The sequence below is a fragment of the Lolium rigidum genome, chromosome 5 (assembly GCF_022539505.1).
Source record: "Lolium rigidum isolate FL_2022 chromosome 5, APGP_CSIRO_Lrig_0.1, whole genome shotgun sequence".
Classification (NCBI taxonomy): domain Eukaryota; kingdom Viridiplantae; phylum Streptophyta; class Magnoliopsida; order Poales; family Poaceae; genus Lolium; species Lolium rigidum.
In genome coordinates this window covers 28,535,556-28,555,812 of record NC_061512.1, presented here as the reverse complement: position 1 = coordinate 28,555,812, position 20,257 = coordinate 28,535,556, and the positions used below count along the sequence as shown (strand labels likewise).

General features: G+C 47.0%; 1 protein-coding gene and 1 pseudogene across 1 annotated transcript; both read right to left on the bottom strand.

Annotated features, from left to right (window-relative positions):
• Positions 1-6,512: 6,512 nt before the first annotated feature.
• Positions 6,513-8,187, bottom strand: LOC124654156 (flavone O-methyltransferase 1-like). Its single transcript, XM_047193185.1, has 2 exons — positions 7,761-8,187; positions 6,513-7,278 (listed from the first exon to the last, which is right to left on the bottom strand). Exons 1-2 carry the CDS (start codon positions 8,168-8,170, stop codon positions 6,606-6,608), a joined length of 1,083 nt encoding a protein of 360 aa, XP_047049141.1. The 5' UTR covers positions 8,171-8,187; the 3' UTR covers positions 6,513-6,605.
• Positions 8,188-15,522: 7,335 nt separating this feature from the next.
• On the bottom strand, positions 15,523-17,122 carry LOC124654267 (annotated as a pseudogene).
• Between the last annotated feature and the right edge of the window lie 3,135 nt (positions 17,123-20,257).

Sequence of the window (20,257 nt, the reverse complement as noted above, 5' to 3'; positions counted from 1 at the left end):
TCTATCAACGACTTTACTTGGCACAACAAAACACAAAACTAAGATAAGGAGAGGTTGCTACAGTAGTAAACAACTTCCAAGACACAAATATAAAACAAAGTACTGTAGCAAAATAATACATGGGTTATCTCCCAAGAAGTTCTTTCTTTATAGCCATTAAGATGGGCTCAGCAGTTTTAATGGTGCACTTGCAAGAGATAGTATTTGAAGCAAAAGAGAGCTTCAAGAGGCAAATTCAAAACACATTTAAGTCTAACATGCTTCCTATGAAGAGGAATCTTGTACACAAATGAATTCATGAAGAACAAAGTGACAAGCATAAGAGGATAAAACACGAGTAACTTCAAGATTCTCAACATAAAGAGGGAAACTTAATATTATTAAGATGCATATAACCATATTTCCCTCTCTCATAATAACTTTCAGTAGCATCATTTATGAAATCCACAATATACCCATCACTTAAAACATTCTTATCATGGTTCATATGCATAGAAATATCATTAATTTTGGCATAAGAAGAGTTATTCTCATTAATAGTAATTGGAGCGAGATTATTATCAAGAATTTGAACATGGTAAACAAGTTGCATATTAAAAGAATTGTTTTTGGTAATCCAATCATGACTATGACAAGTTTCATAAGGGTAGTTATAACCTATATCATAGCATTCTTTATAATAATCATCAAAGATCGGAGGCTCAGTGTCATCATAAGAAATAGAATAGTTATCTTTCACAGTCGGTTTATCTATGACCATACCATCATTGTTATTAGAAGGAGATGTATCAAGAACATAATGACCAGTAGCAAAAGGATTTTCAAACACCTCTTCCCCAAGCTTAGAGCTTTCTATATCATTTTGGGAGGAAGCATGGATAGCACTGACACTATGGCAATTATTATCATCATCATTTTCAGAATTAGTTTCCCAGAGATTTGCAATATCAAAAGTAGTATGCTCATTCAAATCATGATCACTAATGTATGTAGAGAGCATAGGAAGATCATCGTATTCAGATTCATTATCACAATAATCATTAGGAGCAACATACTTACGGTTACCTAGCGTTATCTCATTCACGCGGGGATACGCCGTTACCTCTTTCTTTTTATTCTCCTTCTTCTTCTTCTTCTTCTTCTTCTTCGTTCCCTTCTTCTTCTTCTTCTTCTCTTCCTTCTCCTCGTTCCCTTCTTTAGGAGGAAGAGGCTTGAAGGGTAGCTTGTCCGCATAACCTGATTTACTTTCAGAAACAATAGAAGAAACTTGGGAGGATCCCTCCTTTTCATTAATTAGTTGAAAACACACAGCGGTCCTATCATATTTTGGCAAGGTGTCATCTTCTAAAATATTTTGTATGTAAGTATTTGTATGGCTATTATCAATGCAATAAGAAAAACACCCATGCAGGACATCATCAATATCAAGATCACTCATATGTAACAAAGAGATTTTTCTCGACAGTTCTTCACACCCCAAAAATAAAGTAAGTTCATCATGTTGATTAGGAGTAATTTCATCATCACAATAAAAATTTGCAGCACTCATTGGGTTCAAAATATCATCGGAAGAGCATTGAAAATTAAAATGACCCACTTCATGGCAAACTTCACAAATAAAAGGATAGAGGGCACAAACTTTTTTACCAAGATCATCTAGAGCCCTAGACCACTTTCTAGTTTTTTCATTAATATGATGGATGCAATATTCATCTTTAACTTGATTAATTCCACAAGGCCTATGCATTCCACAAAAATTAACATGCTTATAGGAAATAGCATTCTTAGGAGTTTGAGCATGCTTATTGCAATAATTAACAACAATTTCATTCTTCATGCAAGCCTCTTTAAAAGGTTCATGATACTTATCAAAATTCTTCTTAGGCAATTCAAAATGAGAAGCAAAGGATTTATAAAGATTTGCAGCAACTTGAGAGTCAAGACCATAAGTAGCACTCATATTTCGAAATTTATCGGTATCCATAAAAGCTTCAATGCATTCATAATCATAATTTATACCTAACTCTTTACCTTTGTCGTTCTCCCATCCTTCAGCGTTGTCCTCAATCCGATCAAGAAGATCCCACCTAGCTTCAACCTCCTTGCTTGTGAAAGATCCCCCCGAACACGCGTCCAGATAGTCCTTGTGTTGTCCTGAAAGCCTCGCATAAAAATTATTAATAATAACATTACGGCGGAGCTCATGAATGGGATATTTGAGCATTAGTGATTTCAATCTCCCACACGCTTGAGAAATACTCTCTCCATCACGAGGATAAAAGTTATAAATATAATTCCTATCAATATGCACTTCATGAGGAGGATAAAATTTAGAATAAAAGAGAGATGCAATTTCCTCCCAACCAAGAGAATGTCTATTCTCCAACAATTTATACCAATGCGCCGCTTTACCAGACAGCGAAACGGAGAATAGCTTCTTCTTCACTTCATCCATAGAGATACCTGCACACTTGAATAACCCGCATAATTCGTGCAAAAACGATAAATGATCTCTAGGATGGACAGGTTCCATCCCCTTTATAGTGGTTATCCATAACACGTTCAATAATTTTCATAGGTATTTTATACGGAATACTTTCAGCAGGTGGATTTAAAATATCACAAGCATCATTAGAGTTATTGCATATGGGAGATAAAGCATTATCAGAACAAATTTTCTCCCCTAAAGATGGGAAGCTAAAAATATCACAAAAACTAGCTTCCCCAAGCTTAGACTTCTCCATAGCATTAGCAGTAATTGCATTCATACTAATAACATCGCTACTAGCATGCAAATAAGGTTCCATAGGTTTTTTAATTTTCGCATCAAACAATTCTAAATCAGGAAAAAGATTAAAAAGCTCACCAATTTTTTTGTTGTTTTCCATTATGCCTAACTAGTGTAAAACAAGAAACAAAAAGTTGCAATTGCAGGATCTAAAGGAAATAGCTTCGAGTACTTACAACGGCGTAAATAGCTTAGTAGCCGAGATCCGGAGTGTGAGTACCTTTTACCTTTCCTCCCCGGCAACGGCGCCAGAAAATAGCTTGATGTCTACGTTCCCCCTCCTTTCCTGTAGACAGTGTTGGGCCTCCAAGAGCGAGAGGTTTGTAGAACAGCAGCAAGTTTTCCCTTAAGTGGATCACCCAAGGTTTATCGAACTCGGGGAGGAAGAGGTCAAAGATATCCCTCTCATGCAACCCTGCAACCACAAAGCAAGAAGTCTCTTGTGTCCCCAACACACCTAATAGGTGCACTAGTTCGGCGAAGAGATAGTGAAATACAGGTGGTATGAATATATATGAGCAGTAGCAACGGTGCCAGAAAATAGCTTGCTGGCGTGTAGTTGATGGTGGTAGTATTGCAGCAGTAGAAACGCAGTAAAACAGTAAACAAGTAGCGATAGCAGTATTTAGGAACAAGGCCTAGGGATTACACTTTCACTAGTGGACACTCTCAACATTGATCACATAACAGAATAGATAAATGCATACTCTACACTTTTGTTGGATGATGAACACATTGCGTAGGATTACACGAACCCTCAATGCCGGAGTTAACAAGCTCCACAATTAATGTTCATATTTTAGTAACCTTATAGTGTAAGATAGATCAACATAACCAAATAGATCACATCAATACCATCATAGTAATAGTTAACTTCACAATCTACAAGAGATCATGATCATAGCCTACGACAAGAACCACATAGTGCACACACTAGTCACCTTTACACCATGCAGGAGGAATAGAATACTTTAATAACATCACTAGAGTAGCACATAGATGAATTGTGATACAAAACTCATATGAATCTCAATCATGTAAAGCAGCTCATGAGATTATTGTATTGAGGTACATGGGAGAGAGATGAACCACATAGCTACAGCGAAGCCCTCAGCCTCGGGGATGGATTACTCCCTCCTCATCATGGAGGCAGCGATGGCGGTGAAGATGGCGGTGGAGACGGCGGTGGAGATGGTTCCGGGGGCAATTCCCCGTCCCGGCAGGGTGCCGGAACAGAGACTTCTGTCCCCCGAATTGGAGTTTCGCGATGTGGCGGCGTCCCTGGAGTCTTTCTGGAGTTTCGTCAAGCGGTGTCGAAGTTTTAGGTCATGACGGCTTAAATAGGCGAAGAGTCGGAGTCGGAGGGGCCACGGGCTGCCCAAACCATAGGGGGGCGCGGCCCCCCCCCTGGCCGCGCCGGGGTGTGGTTTGGTGGCCCTGTCCCCCTTCTCTGGCGGTTCTCGTGTGTTCTGGATGCTTCCGGTGAAAATAGGAACTTGGGCGTTGATTTCGTCCGATTCCGAGAATATTTCGTTACTAGGATTTCTGAAACCAAAAACAGCAGAAAACAGGAACTGGCACTTCGGCATCTTGTTAATAGGTTAGTTCCAGAAAATGCACGAATACGACATAAAGTGTGCATAAAACATGTTGGTATTGTCATAAAACAAGCATGGAACATCGGAAATTATAGATACGTTGGAGACGTATCAAGCGGCAGGCCGACATAGACGAAGTCGGCGAAGCGCGGGCAGAGCCGCGTGAAGAGGCCGCAAAAGTCGATGTAGAGCGGCAGGCCGAGGGAGACAAAATCAGCGAAGCACGGCCAGAGCCGAGGGAAGAGGCCGCGAAAGTCGGTGAAGAGCGGCGAGCCGACGTAGACGGAGTCGGTGAAGTGCGGGCAGAGCCGCGTGAAGAGGCCGCAAAAGTCGATGTAGAGCGGCAGGCCGACATAGACGAAGTCGGCGAAGCGCGGGCAGAGCCGCGCGAAGAGGCCGCAAAAGGCGACGAAGAATAGATAGCAGTCATGCACGGAGGCAGCGGACAAATACCAAGTACCGAAGGTGGGCCCAAAGAAGGGGCGGGAACAGCGGAAGACATAGCTCTCTTTTTTTTTTGCTTTTTTTTTCCTTTTTGCTTTTTTTTCAGATTAAGTCAACTGCAGAGAAAACAGATCGGAGAAATCGGGCCAGAGAACACGGCACGATCGGCGGCCACACGCGGGGAGAGAAAACGAATGGGAGGGAGAGATCCGGCCAGGGAGCACGGCCACGAGCGGGATCGGGCCAGGGAGATCACGAGCACGGCCACGAGCGGCGGCCACACGCACGGGAGCAGGGGAATCGAGGCGGGAGCGGAGCGGGCGACCCGGAGCGGGGCGGGCGACCTCGCGCGGGGAATCCGAGGCGGGCGACCGGGAATCGAGGCGGGCTGGCGGGAGAATCAGCGGGAGAGACGGCCGGAGGAGAACCAGCGGGAGAGACGGCCGGCGGCCAAGGAGAGATAGCGGCGGCGGAACAAGCCGACACGCACGAACTAGAAGAAAAATAGGACCAAAATTTGCTACGATACCATGTTAGAGGAATATGCGTGTTGTATTACCAGGGGGCCAAAGGCCACAATATATAGTACATGTACGAGTGCAAATATGCAGAAAACCCCCTAACATATGGGGAAACTACAATATACAGATATATACTCTAACATGGAAAAGCTCCCGCTTCCTAATCCACGCTCTAGATTCGAGAGACTGCTCGTTCCTCCCGTCGGGCAGGATGAGGAAGGCAGCACCGCTCGCTGAAGATCGATGCATGGGTCCTGGGTGGCCCGGGATTGGGAAGACCCTCAGACGTGTCCTTACTCTGGCGGCCGCACCGCCGAGGCTGATTGTGTCGTCGTTTCTGTGGGCCTCCGGACCTAGCAACGGTCCGGTGAGCCGCCGCGAAACAGCAGGCAAACTACGATATTGATGTGTTAGTGTATTCAATTTCTTACGGAACCAACCTTCATTGTGCTATTATGGAAGTGGGGTTACACTTGTGCTTACTACGCCACACTAAAACAGTTGAACCTAGGGTTTACCTCCTTCACTTCTATTTACATTTTCCGAACCAATTTTTGCTACTTTTACAATGAAATTGTAACCGGGCACATCAAGTAATTAATAAATGATTTTTATTCTTGGATCGTCTTTCTTACAAGGTATAATTGTCCAAAAAAAAGGTGAAGAAATACTCGATGGAGGGGATGGATCTATTTAATTTGGTGAAACTCAAAGCTGAGCTATGTTTAGGAAGTGTCGCACGATTCAGTGTACATGATCAGTTTTATGTTTTTTTGATTCTGTTTCATCATGCCCTGATTGCTACAAAATGCATCTTGCTCATACTGAATTGGCAAGAGCACTTTAGGTTGTTTATAATTGTTGTACATGGAATTTTAATGGTTGATCCATGGTATATATTCATGCTCTTACTTTTTGAGAGTTCTAGAAAGGTTATGTACCCAATTTAAATACGAATACAATTTTCTCATTATTAAATGAATTCAGAGAACATTTGGGGATCATAGACTATAACTCTCACTTTTTATCCGGTCGAAATGATAAAGATCAAACTTAGCTTATTTTCCCTCCATGTTAGAATATATTATGTTGAATCTTGTATTGTTGACACTGATATGTATTAACATCAAACTCTATTATATATGAAATTGATGCTTTGAAATTGTTGACACTGATAGAATTCAGAATGGATGCAGGGACGTTGCCTCATATCGGTGGGACGTTGCCTGGATCGGATGGAGGGACGGATCTCATCTACTTGGTGAACTCGATGGCCCACGTGGTGGCATAGATGTATGTGGACTTCACACCGGCGAATCCAGCTCCCCTGGCGAGGGCCTCGAACTCCCTCTCGTACCTCTCCCTGCCTCCGGGGCTGTGCGCGAGCATAATCATGTCGACGTGGAACACCCCCTGCGAGCTGGGCTTGGCCTCCGGGTTGACCGGCAGGATGCACTCGATGAGCACGACCTTGCCGTGCGCCGGCAGCGCGTCGTAGCAGTTCTTGAGCAGCGTGGCGCAGTGCTGGTCACTCCAGTCGTGGAGGATCCACTTCATGAGGATGGCGTCGCCCGAGGGTACCTCCTTGAACATGTCGCCGCCGACGTGGGTGACGCCCGGGAATGGTAGCGCCTCGGAGATTACGTGGGGGAGGTCGAAGTTGACCCCCTTGATGGAAGGGTAGTGGGCGGCGATGGCGGCCACAGTGGCGCCGACGCCACCGGCGACGTCGACGAGGGTGCCGAGGCCCTGGAAGCCGTGGTAGAGCTCGAGGAGCTTCTTGGTGATGATGATGGAGTGGTTATTCATCGCTTGGTTGAAGACGCGGTTGAAGCGCAGGTCCGTGCCGTTGTACTCGAACGCCGACATGCCGTACACCTTGTTGAACGGGATGCCACCGTCAAGCACCGCGTCCTTGAGGTAGTACCTGAGGATTGATTGGGAGAACACATTTTATTCACAAGAAGTACTGTATATACCATCGTGTGAATTACGATTGGCATGAACACATTATCTTGCTATCCAAGTAATGGGAGTTGGTGTGCAACCAGTACTAGCAGGCAATAATTCTGCATGTGTGCTCTTGTTGCCACTTGTGTTCCGCGCGCGACAGGCAACTAGATGCAATTGTCAATTAGAGGTAACCTCGATCAGTTTCTACTCTGTCTACGGTGCACACGTACGGCAAAGCAGTGTCCAGAAATATTTTTAGCTAACTAACGCACGCCGAATAACCCTGAGGTCCTCTAGCTCCTACTATCACTGATTTAGAACTACGTACTATCATGTTAGTGAAGCTCAATTTGGCAAAGAAGAAAGTCAGTTATGATGTACGCCAGCGACAGGAAATGGGCAAGGTAAGAAGAGGAACGATCTACAGAAACTAACTAACTCCACTGAGAGACTCACCAGCTCTCCATGAGGACCTTGTCCTGGTTCATGAGCGCGAGCGCCGCCATGGAGACGCCGTCCTCGTTGGGGGTGAGGAACTTGCACACGGGCGCGGCGCCGTAGCTCCGGGAGAGGCGGCCGTCCTTGCCCTCCTCCACCAGGCACGTCACGACGTTGTACGACGCCAGCAGCCGGAGCATGCGGTCTACCATGTCCGGCGCTTCCGGGTTCGTCGCGGACGGGAGCTTGGCGGCGACCTCGGTCGGGGTCAGCGACTTGCCGCCGGCGGCCACCAGGATCTCCAGGAGGCCAAGCTCGATGGCGTTCTTCAGCGTCATCGGGAGGATCGACGAGGAGGCGAGCTGGAGGGCGAACATGCACGCCTCCTCGTCGGCGGACGCGGCCATGTCGGCGGCGGTGGAGCCCATCGATCTCTACGATGCTGGTGGGTGATTTTGGTGTGAGCGAGAGGTGTGCTTTGCTGGGAGGGTGAGCAGGGCTTATATATGCATGGGGCTTTCTCGCTTCACCAACCTGCTTGGCAGGAATTTTAGTCTTTTTTTTTTCTCCTTTTATTCTACCATACCTATTTAAACGGTGGCGTGGCGGCTAGGTTCTTGTTCTAGCTAGGTTCTCCTTTTATTCTACGGTTAATGCTGAACCTACGGACAAGTTCTTACGGAAATGATGTTACGCGCAGACGTGTGAATCTCTGGTTCGTGCTCGCGTTTTTTCCTCAACTGCCAACCTTCTTTGCTCCAATTGCACTGCTCCACGTTGTGTCCGTACGTGATTCTGTAAGATATCTGCGCGTAAGTGTAGAATTCACACCACGTGTTTTCTTGTTCTAGCTAGGGAGCAGGTGGTTTCCTTTTTAAACGGTGGCGGCTAAGGTTCTTTTGCTGCGCGTTGCTGCGAAAAAAACGACAATTAAATTTTTACTTAAAAACGAGAAAACATTAACTATAATACCTAGTTAAATGCTCATGCGTTGCTACGAGACGTTAGTTTTGAATCTTTTTATCATAAACATAATACACATAAAAGTTCATATGCACTAAAAGTGATAACCATGTAATATTCCAACAAAAAATTAATTACTTAGTACGTCCTAATTTTTTTGGGTTTTTCTAGATACGAATAAATCTGTAGCTAAAACTTCTCTATTTGTAGTACGTAAGGTGACGACCGTACTGCCTTATATCATTGATTTGCCATATCCCGATTCTTCTACTTCTAGTTTTAAAGCCACCCCGAGGTTCAGCTAATTTTGTGTTGTTTGCGAGCGTTGTTTCTAACATAACTTATGTTATGTCTAGAAACAAACCCTCCAATACAATATAATTCAACACTATACTTTAAAACTTGGCATCTAAGAGTATCTCCACCGGCGGTCTTAATAGCGGTCCCGATAGTATTTTGGGGGCCGGTATCGAAAATTGGCTCGCACCGGCGTGCCCCAAAAAGCGCCGGTGCTTTTTCGAACCCAATAGAAACGCCGGCAACCCCGTGCCGGCCCCTCGCGGCATGACGGTTTTCATGGTTAGGGACACCTTGTCAGCGAGAAGACGCGACGGTTCGCATCGGAAGCGATGAGTGAAGGTTGGTCGTCGGTGTTAATGGCCTCCCACACGGAAACCGAAGAGGCAACGAGGGTGGCGATTGGCCACGCGGCGCCCACCCACCTTCCACATACACCTTCAATGCGTGTCTGCCGCCTCCCGTAAAACCCAACCGGCGTGCACTTCTCTTCTTCCCCGTCTTCCAACCCTAGCAGCCATTGTCGCAGACGCCGCGCTAAAAACACCGCTCCCACTTACCCCACCAATGCGATGTTGCACTACGACAAGGTCGGCGGCGTGTTCCGCTCGCTGCAACTTACCTACGACGAGGGCGGATGTACTGTACTGGCAGCGCATCCCTGTGCCAGTACAGTACAAGCTGCCGCACGGGCGGCAAGTCTCCAACACCGGCTTCGTCGTGCCACCGCCGCCACTGGCAGAACCAAAGATGCGCGCCCTCATCAACAAGCGGGGGAAGCGTATGCGCGTCCCACGTTACTTCCCGCAGGCGGAGTGCATGGCGCCGGAGGCGCCGCCTCGCGAGCGCCGGCAAGGACGACGCCGTTCGGGAGCTCCCGCACCGGATTGTCAGCAGCCGACGACCGCGACGGGGCGAGGCGCGCGTCTTCGGCTCTAGCCTGTTGGACGACGGGGTCGGGCCAACACCGCCACCTCAAGGAGGAGGACGCCGCGGTCTCGCCACCACCTCCATCGGCGAAGGAGAAATGCTAGGAGAAGGAGGCGCAGGCGGTCCTCTGTGGTGGCGACGACCCGGAGGAGTTCCCCGGCCAAAACTTCATTGTCGGCCGCTCGATCGAGGAGGACTACCGGTAGATAACGATGGACTCGCGGCAGGCGGCGATGTGGTCCGCAAGGGACCACGGCGCCAACTTCATTGAACTCGCCGAACCTTTCGAGCCACCGGCGCCAAAGGAGGAGGAGGACGACGACGAAGACTGGTCCTTCGGGACATCCAACGACGATGGCGACAACGGCGAGGACCTCGTCTTCAGCGTCTTCGGTGCACGCCACCGCTAGATTTTTTTTAGGTTTTTAGTTTAAATTTGAGTAGACTGTTCCCACACCGGCGCCCCTATACGGCAGTGCCGGCGTCCCTGCCGGTGCCTATGAGGGGCTCTAAAAGCGCAGTCATCAGCTAATTGGAATTGGTAGTTGCTAGAGGCAAGATTATGTAAACTGCCCCTGTGCTAAACAGACTATCGAATTTGTGCACTATGCATATGCAGGCGAACGCAGAACCGCCCTGTTGCCCATGCACACGAGCGGAGCGGCGGGTCGCCTCTAGTCTGGTCCGGGTCTGCCAAGAACTTGTCTGCCGCGCTCCCGAGCTTCCAGTCCGCGTGTATCTCCGTTACATTTCCAGTCCGCGTGTATCTCCAGTCTAGTAGTACTCCAAGTAGAATTCTTTTTTTCTTTCTTTTTGTTTCTGCCACATACGATACGTAGCAAAGCATGTCCGGTCCGTTTGTTCAAACCACGTGCGATGGGTCGTGTGTTGGATCACTTGTTTTTTTTATTTTGGCCCAGATAACGGGCTCGACTCTGGTGTCGTTTCGCGAACTTTAGGCCTAGAAAATAATAGGCCCATATGTGACACCAGGCAGTCACCTATTGCAATTTAATAGTAAAGATAAGTTTTTCATTTTATTTAAAATATGGGTTTTAGCTTGACACGCTACGTACTATGACTTGAACGCAAACAATACAATCACTACTTTTCTCTTCAAACTTGTAACATCGGCTTTGCTTTGCATGTCCCATGAAATACTGGAGTCCAATTAGATCGACTATGAAGATAAGGCAATTGATAATTCCTATTTCACCTTCATTTGCAAAGATCGATTTTGTGGAGAATCGTGCATATGGCTTTCATTATTTTCAAATTACTATTGTTTAGAATATATTTTGGAACCGGTTAAATGGGTGTGCTTTACTTTGGGTTATATGACATGTGAAAAATGATTTCATCTCTAAAAAATGAAAAAAACTCATGGTGGTCCAATCTCTATGCATTTTTTCCATGCATTTTGAGTGCAGCCTCATGGCAACGGTTGCACGGGATATATACAACCGGTGCGGTTGTCGGTTCGATGGAACATTAACATGTTGATACAAAGGCCCTGCATGTTATTTCATATTTTTCTTTTGCTAATTCATGTATTAGCATTATGCGATCCAAGATTTATAAGAGTTGTTAAACAAATTCCAATAATGTAATAATAGGACGCATACATACCATTTTGATGTAGAATCTGGGGCTTCCCCTTTTCCAAAAAAAGATCATGTTGTCTCTGTCAAACTCAAAGTATTTTCCAGCACAAAGTGACTACAACCGTTTCGATTTTCTTCCAACCAATGTAAGGATGACAGAAAGTAAACGCCGATGGAGATTGTGAAGTCGAGATCGAGCCAGGTGCAGCCTGTCGACCGAGCGAAGCTACGTATATGTATTTTCTGTCTGTACTTCAGGTGTTGTCACGGTAGTGGTTGTATTGCTGTTGCTAGGTCTAAAAGGTTGTAGCGGGACTTTTATTTCTTAGTTTTCTTTACTCTTTTTGGTTGTGTGCGTCCGTACTGCCATTAGGGTGGGGCGTTGTTGTAGAGGCTGTGTGTAATTGGTGTCGTTTGATATTAATATATTCCCTTAATCGAAAAAATATTCTCAGCTCGTGTTGGTAACTCGGCTGGGGTATCTACGTTGAAAAGTAGATCGCCTGACTTTTCACTGTAGTACATTGCAAGTTCGACCAGTACATCAAGCAAAACAAGTACATGTATAACAAACCATGGCTACCTCCTCATCGACGCTCATTCTCCTGCTGGCTGTGTCATTTGCCGCCGGCGCCAGTGCGACGTCCTTCAGCATCACCAACCAGTCACCACGGGAAAAACAGGGGCTGCTGTGAAGGAAATCATTGCCGTGAGCCCACGCACGGAAAATATTTCTTTGTCCTGTGCACCGAGCATAACTCACGCCAAAGAAAAGGCGCGCGACAACATCTGAAGGGAGCACACGGCAAAGAAATCACCACGGCAATGGCCCAACACACCGCACTGCAAAGATTCGGTGCACGGCAAAGCTGTTGGGCATTGCCGTGCTTCACCCTTTGCCGTGCACCCAGATGGGATGCACGGCAACGCAGCCTTTTTCGTGTGTTTTGCCTTTGCCATGCCACATATGACATTTCATTTGTTTTTCTTTTTGTTTTATTTCATCTAATACTTATATTTATTTTTTAATTAGTTTTACTTTTTGATGACTATTTATTAGTGCTACTTAATACAATGTGTATATACACATACTATTTGCAATATAAAAGTACTATCCATCTTCATCCCCCCACATATATCAGGGTTTCGGAGCAATCCGCACTTCGGAAAATCTATCAAGTGTTATCGCCCAAATGTGAGGAAGGTCACACCGGGGAGCTATTTTTACACCATTAAACCTTCCACCATAATTTCACACATATCATAGGTCCACATGCAAGATTTGGTGGGATTCCGGTGCTCCGACGGTCATTCTCCCCCTCCTCTCCCCAAAAACAGCGGTATGTGTGCCCCGGCGGGTCTACCCCCTAGATTTCTCCATGCGAGGTTCCACCAATGTACTTTTTCATTGTTTTAGGTTTGTTTAGGACATATACACATGAAAAACCAAGCATGGGACCCCTTTGGCACATGGTAGCCTCCGGCATACCCGCAGCTAGCCATTATCACATGATCCACCCTTTCTCGATTACTTGTTCTTTAAGACAATCTTCAAAAGTGGGCATATATACCAAGCTTCACCGTGTGGCCGGCGGCGAGGCCGGTGGGCGGCGGTAGGAAGCTCAACAGCGGCTGCAAAGCATACTAATTTGGTAAGAGATCTACAACCGAAGTGAAAAATACAAAATTCCATATCAACCGGTGCAAGTTTCATGAAACAAAGGAATCCATAATTTGAATATATCTCAATCAATTTGATTGAATGTATGTTAGTGTCATGATCCATGCACTGATGCAGATTTTGATCTAGAAATATACTAACATGAAAACAGCGAGCTACTACGGCAACACATATGTGTAGCATCTAATATAAGCCGTAAGTGCAGGAAGTACAAGGAACTCAAAATATCCACAAAGTTTTGTGTGAATGAAAAACAAATAGAACAAGAATAGCAGATTAAACATTGCACAAATTTGAACCTAGAAGTGATGTCTGACCATCATAATAGTATAATCATAAGCGGTCTTCCAGCCAATCATGTTCTTCAAATGTTGAGAGAAGGCCTATTTAAATTCTTCAAGCGAATCCACGAATAATGTGCATGGTTTAGCAGTATTGAAAGGGAGCACAGATTCTTCTTTTCAGAGTGAAGAGTGTAGATCATCACTTGGTGAGCAGCCCATCATAACAGGTCACCAACTATGATTTATGACGGAACCAATATGAACCCTAATATAGAAAGCTGAAGTACTTCTCATAGGTTGATTGCTTGTGATTCTAATGAAACTCTCGGTCCATGGATCGTGCACTTATAAGTTATGACACCAGAGACTAATGATTTAGTAATGTTTGAGAACCACGATAGCCAGGTCTGTATTGTTAGTCTGTAGTTTGAAAAAATTGTTTGACGGACAAAGTGTGTCACGAGAAGTGTCAGTCAATTTCAGTGCTTCAAAGAAACTCATATATATCCTTGTGTTGCTAAAACTCCGCAGTCCAGTGCCCATGATGGAAAATTCAAGTTGAGTTAACCAGCAACCAAATAAAGGATGGCATCAATGAATACCTGAATCTCAGTCTGATGTAAAGGTTAAATCAAGGGGGGGCATCTAGCTGACTGGGCGTGGCTTCAAACAGAGGCAATACGGAAGGCTTCAGCTAGCTAGCCTTTTGACCGATTGATCATACTCCAGTAACATTCAATTCAAGTGCTCAATGAGAAGAAAATCGAGTAGCTAGCCTCTGGACCGATGGGTCATACTCTAGTAACATTCAAGTGCTCAATGAGAAGCAAATCGAGTAGCTAGCCTTTTCTTGAAGTAATTCGTGAAGACACCCAGCAGTCCAAGTCAGGACAGCGGAGCTATCGACTGGAAAAGCTCCCGCTTCCTAATCCACGCTCTAGATTCGAGAGACTGCTCCGTTCCTCCCGTCGGGCAGGATGAGGAAGGCAGCACCGCTCGCTGAAGATCGATGCATGGGTCCTGGGTGGCCCGGGATTGGGAAGACCCTCAGACACGTCCTTACTCTGGCGGCCGCACCGCCGAGGCTGATTGTGTCGTCGTTCCTGTGGGCCTCCGGACCTAGCAACGGTCCGGTGAGCCGCCGCGAAACAGCAGGCAAACGACGATATTGATGTGTTAGTGTATTCAATTTCTTACGGAACCAACCTTCATTATGCTATTATGGAAGTGGGGTTACACTTGTGCTTACTACGCCACACTAAAACAGTTGAACCTAGGGTTTACCTCCTTCACTTCTATTTACATTTTCCGAAACCAATTTTTGCTACTTTTACAATGAAATTGTAACCGGGCACATCAAGTAATTAATAAATGATTTTGATTCTTGGATCGTCTTTCTTACAAGGTATAATTGTCCAAAAAAAAGGTGAAGACATACTCGATGGAGGGGATGGATCTATTAAATTTGGTGAAACTCAAAGCTGAGCTATGTTTAGGAAGTTGCGCACGATTCAGTGTACATGATCAGTTTTATGTTTTTTTGATTCTGTTTCATCATGCCCTGGTTGCTACAAAATGCATCTTGCTCATACTGAATTGGCAAGAGCACTTTAGGTTGTTTATAATTGTTGTACATGGAATTTTAATGGTTGATCCATGGTATATATTCATGCTCTTACTTTTTGAGAGTTCTAGAAAGGTTATGTACCCAATTTAAATACGAATACAATTTTCTCATTATTAAATGAATTCAGAGAACATTTGGGGATCATAGACTATAACTCTCACTTTTTATCCGGTCGAAATGATAAAGATCAAACTTACCTTATTTTCCCTCCATGTTAGAATATATTATGTTGAATCTTGTATTGTTGACACTGATATGTATTAACATCAAACTCTATTATATATGAAATTGATGCTTTGAAATTGTTGACACCGATAGAATACAGAATGGATGCAGGGACGTTGCCTCATATCGGTGGGACGTTGCCCGGATCGGATGGAGGGACGGATCTCATCTACTTGGTGAACTCGATGGCCCACGTGGTGGCATAGATGTATGTGGACTTCACACCGGCGAATCCAGCTCCCTGGCGAGGGCCTCGAACTCCCTCTCGTACCTCTCCCTGCCTCCGGGGCTGTGCGCGAGCATAATCATGTCGACGTGGAACACCCCCTGCGAGCTGGGCTTGGCCTCCGGGTTGACCGGCAGGATGCACTCGACGAGCACGACCTTGCCGTGCGCCGGCAGCGCGTCGTAGCAGTTCTTGAGCAGCGTGGCGCAGTGCTGGTCACTCCGGTCGTGGAGGATCCACTTCATGAGGATGGCGTCGCCCGAGGGCACCTCCTTGAACATGTCGCCGCCGACGTGGGTGACGCCCGGGAATGGTAGCGCCTCGGAGATTACGTGGGGGAGGTCGAAGTTGACCCCCTTGATGGAAGGGTAGTGGGCGGCGATGGCGGCCACGGTGGCGCCGACGCCGCCGGCGACGTCGACGAGGGTGCCGAGGCCCTGGAAGCCGTGGTAGAGCTCGAGGAGCTTCTTGGTGATGATGATGGAGTGGTTATTCATCGCTTGGTTGAAGACGCGGTTGAAGCGCGGGTCCGTGCCGTTGTACTCGAACGCCGACATGCCGTACACCTTGTTGAACGGGATGCCACCGTCAAGCACCGCGTCCTTGAGGTAGTACCTGAGGATTGATTGGGAGAACACATTTTATTCACAAGAAGTACTGTATATACCATCGTGTGAATTACGATTGGCATGAAAACATTATCTTGCTATCCAAGTAATGGGAGTTGGTGTGCAACCAGTACTAGCAGGCAATAATTCTGCATGTGTGCTCTTGTTGCCACTTGTGTTCCGCGCGCGACAGGCAACTAGATGCAATTGTCAGTTAGAGGTAACCTCGATCAGTTTCTACTCTGTCTACGGTGCACACGTACGGCAAAGCAGTGTCCAGAAATATTTTTAGCTAACTAACGCACGCCGAATAACGCTGAGGTCCTCTAGCTCCTACTATCACTGATTTAGAACTACGTACTATCATGTTAGTGAAGCTCAATTTGGCAAAGAAGAAAGTCAGTTATGATGTACGCCAGCGACAGGAAATGGGCAAGGTAAGAAGAGGAACGATCTACAGAAACTAACTAACTCCACTGAGAGACTCACCAGCTCTCCATGAGGACCTTGTCCTGGTTCATGAGCGCGAGCGCCGCCATGGAGACGCCGTCCTCGTTGGGGGTGAGGAACTTGCACACGGGCGGGGCGCCGTAGCTCCGGGAGAGGCGGCCGTCCTTGCCCTCCTCCACCAGGCACGTCACGACGTTGTACGACGCCAGCAGCCGGAGCATGCGGTCTACCATGTCCGGCGCTTCCGGGTTCGCCGCGGACGGGAGCTTGGCGGCGACCTCGGTCGGGGTCAGCGACTTGCCGCCAGCGGCCACCAGGATCTCCAGGAGGCCAAGCTCGATGGCGTTCTTCAGCGTCATCGGGAGGATCGACGAGGAGGCGAGCTGGAGGGCGAACATGCACGCCTCCTCGTCGGCGGACGCGGCCATGTCGGCGGCGGTGGAGCCCATCGATCTCTACGATGCTGGTGATGGTGCTGGTGGGTGATTTTGGTGTGAGCGAGAGGTGTGCTTTGCTGGGAGGGTGAGCAGGGCTTATATATGCATGGGGCTTTCTCGCTTCACCAACCTTGGCAGGAATTTTAGTCTTTTTTTTTCTCCTTTTATTCTACTACAGACACCACGTGTTTTCTTGTTCTAGCTAGGGAACAGGTGGTTTCCTTTTTAAACGGTGGCGGCTAGGTTCGTTTGGAGATATAAGTTTTCATTTTTATTTATAATATGGGTTTTATGTTGACAAGCTACTATGACTTGAACGCAAACAATACAATCACTACTTTTCTCTTCAAACTGTAACATCGGCTTTGCTTTGCATGTCCATGAAATACTGGAGTCCAATTAGTCTATCAAGATAAGGCAATTGACAATTCTATTTCATGTTCATTTGCAAAGATCGATTTTGTGGAGAATCGTGCATATTGTCTTTCATTATTTTCAAACTACTATTATTTAGAATTAGAAAGGTGGCCCTCGCAAATGCGAGCCAGGGCACCATCTTTAGTATGACAATATTTATTATTTATTTTTAAATGCTGATTTTCCCTTCTATTATCTTACAAAATACACAACATATCTGATATGGAGATATTTCAAAGTTAAATTGTTTGAAATTATGTATATGATTATATTAATAAGAAATAAAGCACAAAATTACAAATCATTTGAACGAAAATAAACTTATGATATCGTTGCTCAAAAAATAATATCTCATGATATTGATTCTTTATTTATTATTATTTTGATACTTTGATTGTCACAGTAGAGGGGAAGTGACTTCATGATCTTCCATCATTACTTTGATATTTTCAAAATTATTAATGAAAGTACTTCGCACATTCAAAAGTAGATTATATTTAGATTTTGAACAATTGCAACTGTGCATACTATAATTATGAATCTTTGTAAAGTTATTTTGAGTGCTAGACCTAGTGCATACTTTTTATTGAACAAATGAGAAATCTTTGAATTAGCAGTCCAAATAATGTATATAATATAGAGCCATGGTAGAGTGGCCGAGAGGTATCATCCTTCACATCTCCGTCCGGCTCGGCCACCGCCACAACGCCTCTGTGGCCGCCGAGACCTGCGCCACCGGCAAGTCCTCTGCCATTAGCGTGCTCTACGACGCCATGCTAACCCTCGCATCAATTGGATGTTGCAACTGCAAAACGCGTGCTTCGCATGGGTCCTGTTCCAGTAGTACGTGGGCCACCGAGCAGGTCGCGCAGGATCCCATCAGCGCGGCGCTCGCCTTCCTCACGAAGGTGGCGGCCGACACGAAGCTAACAGCAGGTCTAACAGACCCCGTAAAAGGGGCAAACCCGTATAATAACCGCCGATTTGAGGGTTTCGGTTCTACCCGACCATCTAGCACGCCCCGTAAAAACGCCTCCCGCATGGTTTTTTGCTGTTTTCGATTACGGGGCGGGTCGTCGCCCCCTACTTGTGCGGGGTGGGAGCGGGGATAGTGGGCGAAACCAGTATCCCAATTCTGAAAGCGCGCGCGGACATTTCAGTTCCCCCCACCCATTTTCCCCCGCGCGCCGCCGTCGGAATCCGTCAGATCCGCGCCCCTCCGCCGTCCGCCGAGCCGCGCCGAGCTGCGTCGACGCCCGCCGCACCTCCGCCGCACCCCCGCCGAAGTTCCGCGTCCCTCCACGCGCGTCGCCGCCCTCCCGCCGTGGTCTTCTCCGCCGTTTTTCGCCGGTGAGTATTCCGCCGCGTTCTTCTTCGTTACCGCCGGAGGATGTGCACATGGCGGATTTGGACGCGACGTCGACCGATTGGTCCTCGTCGGATTCCAACGATTCGGACATCGACGAGTTACTCAACGACGACGAGACGGAGATGATGATGCTCCTGTTCGGCTTGAAGCAAACGGAGGACCGCATGAAGCTGCTGGATCAGCGGAAAGGATCCGTGATGGGGCGTATGTGCATTCCGCGGAACCGCGCGCTCGGCCACGAACAGCTGATGCAAGATTATTTCGCCGAGGTACCGACCTATCCTCCCCGCCTCTTCCGCGCGCTCGGATTGAAGCTTTTCTTGCAGCTCATCGAGGCATTGAAAATGCCGAGACTCATCACCAGCTCACCCAAGATCTGACTGATCACCATTGGCAGTTGCATGGCCAATGATTTATTACATCCATTTCCCATTGTTGTATGTGTGAAACATTCATTTCCTATTGTTGTATGTGTGAAACATTTGTTATTTGTTTAGTTCTTCCATTAGAACATTTGTTGACATTTCCGAAAAACATTATTGTAATAATTATGACGATTATTGTGTGATGTAAAACATTTATTTTATGTGAATGGTGTGTTGGTTCTAATATGCAATTTATCAAAAAAACCCTGTTTTGAGGGGTTGAAAACCCGGACGAGCTAGCAGGCCCGTATCCCCACCCCGTAAAACAGAATATTCTGTTTTACGGGGTAGGGATACGGGGTCTGCTAGCTCGTCCGAGTTTTCGGCCAGCGAAAAGTGAATACAGGGCCCTCTACTCGCGTTTTAAGGGGCGAAAAATACGGGGCCTGTTAGACATGCTCTAAGAGAACCCCTGACAATGTGTAAGCACGGGTGCTCTGGCCTTCTGGCACGCTCTTGGCGTGATACATGACTGGTCCGAGAAACACTTGCTGAATTACCACGAGACGTACCACGTACGGAAAGTGTGGCATCGGTGGCACCGGCACCACCGCCATGGATAGCGCTCTTTGTCTCTGTCGTAGAACTCGTCGGCGAGCCTGCTTTGCAGGGACTGGCGCGGGCAACGGGGCAAGCCACTCGACGAGGTGCGGCACGGCACGTCTTGACCGAGCCCAGTGCGTGCGCCGGCGTGTGCACCGTCGCACCCATTTCCTGGAGTGCACACACGCCACCTGCGCCGGCGCGGCCCAGCACTTGCGTTGCCGCCGCCACCGCCGCCGCTTCGCACCAGCCTGACCGGCTGACCCCCTCTTTCCCCATCTTTGCAATTGCAACTGCCACGCCACACCACACTAGTGGAAAACAGGGCTTCCGTGGGAGCCTTTTGTCGCGGGCGCGCCTGCACCCGCGACAAATGGCCTGGCCACGTCGCCCCGAAACCATGTGGAGCGCGCGGAGGCTTTTGTCGCG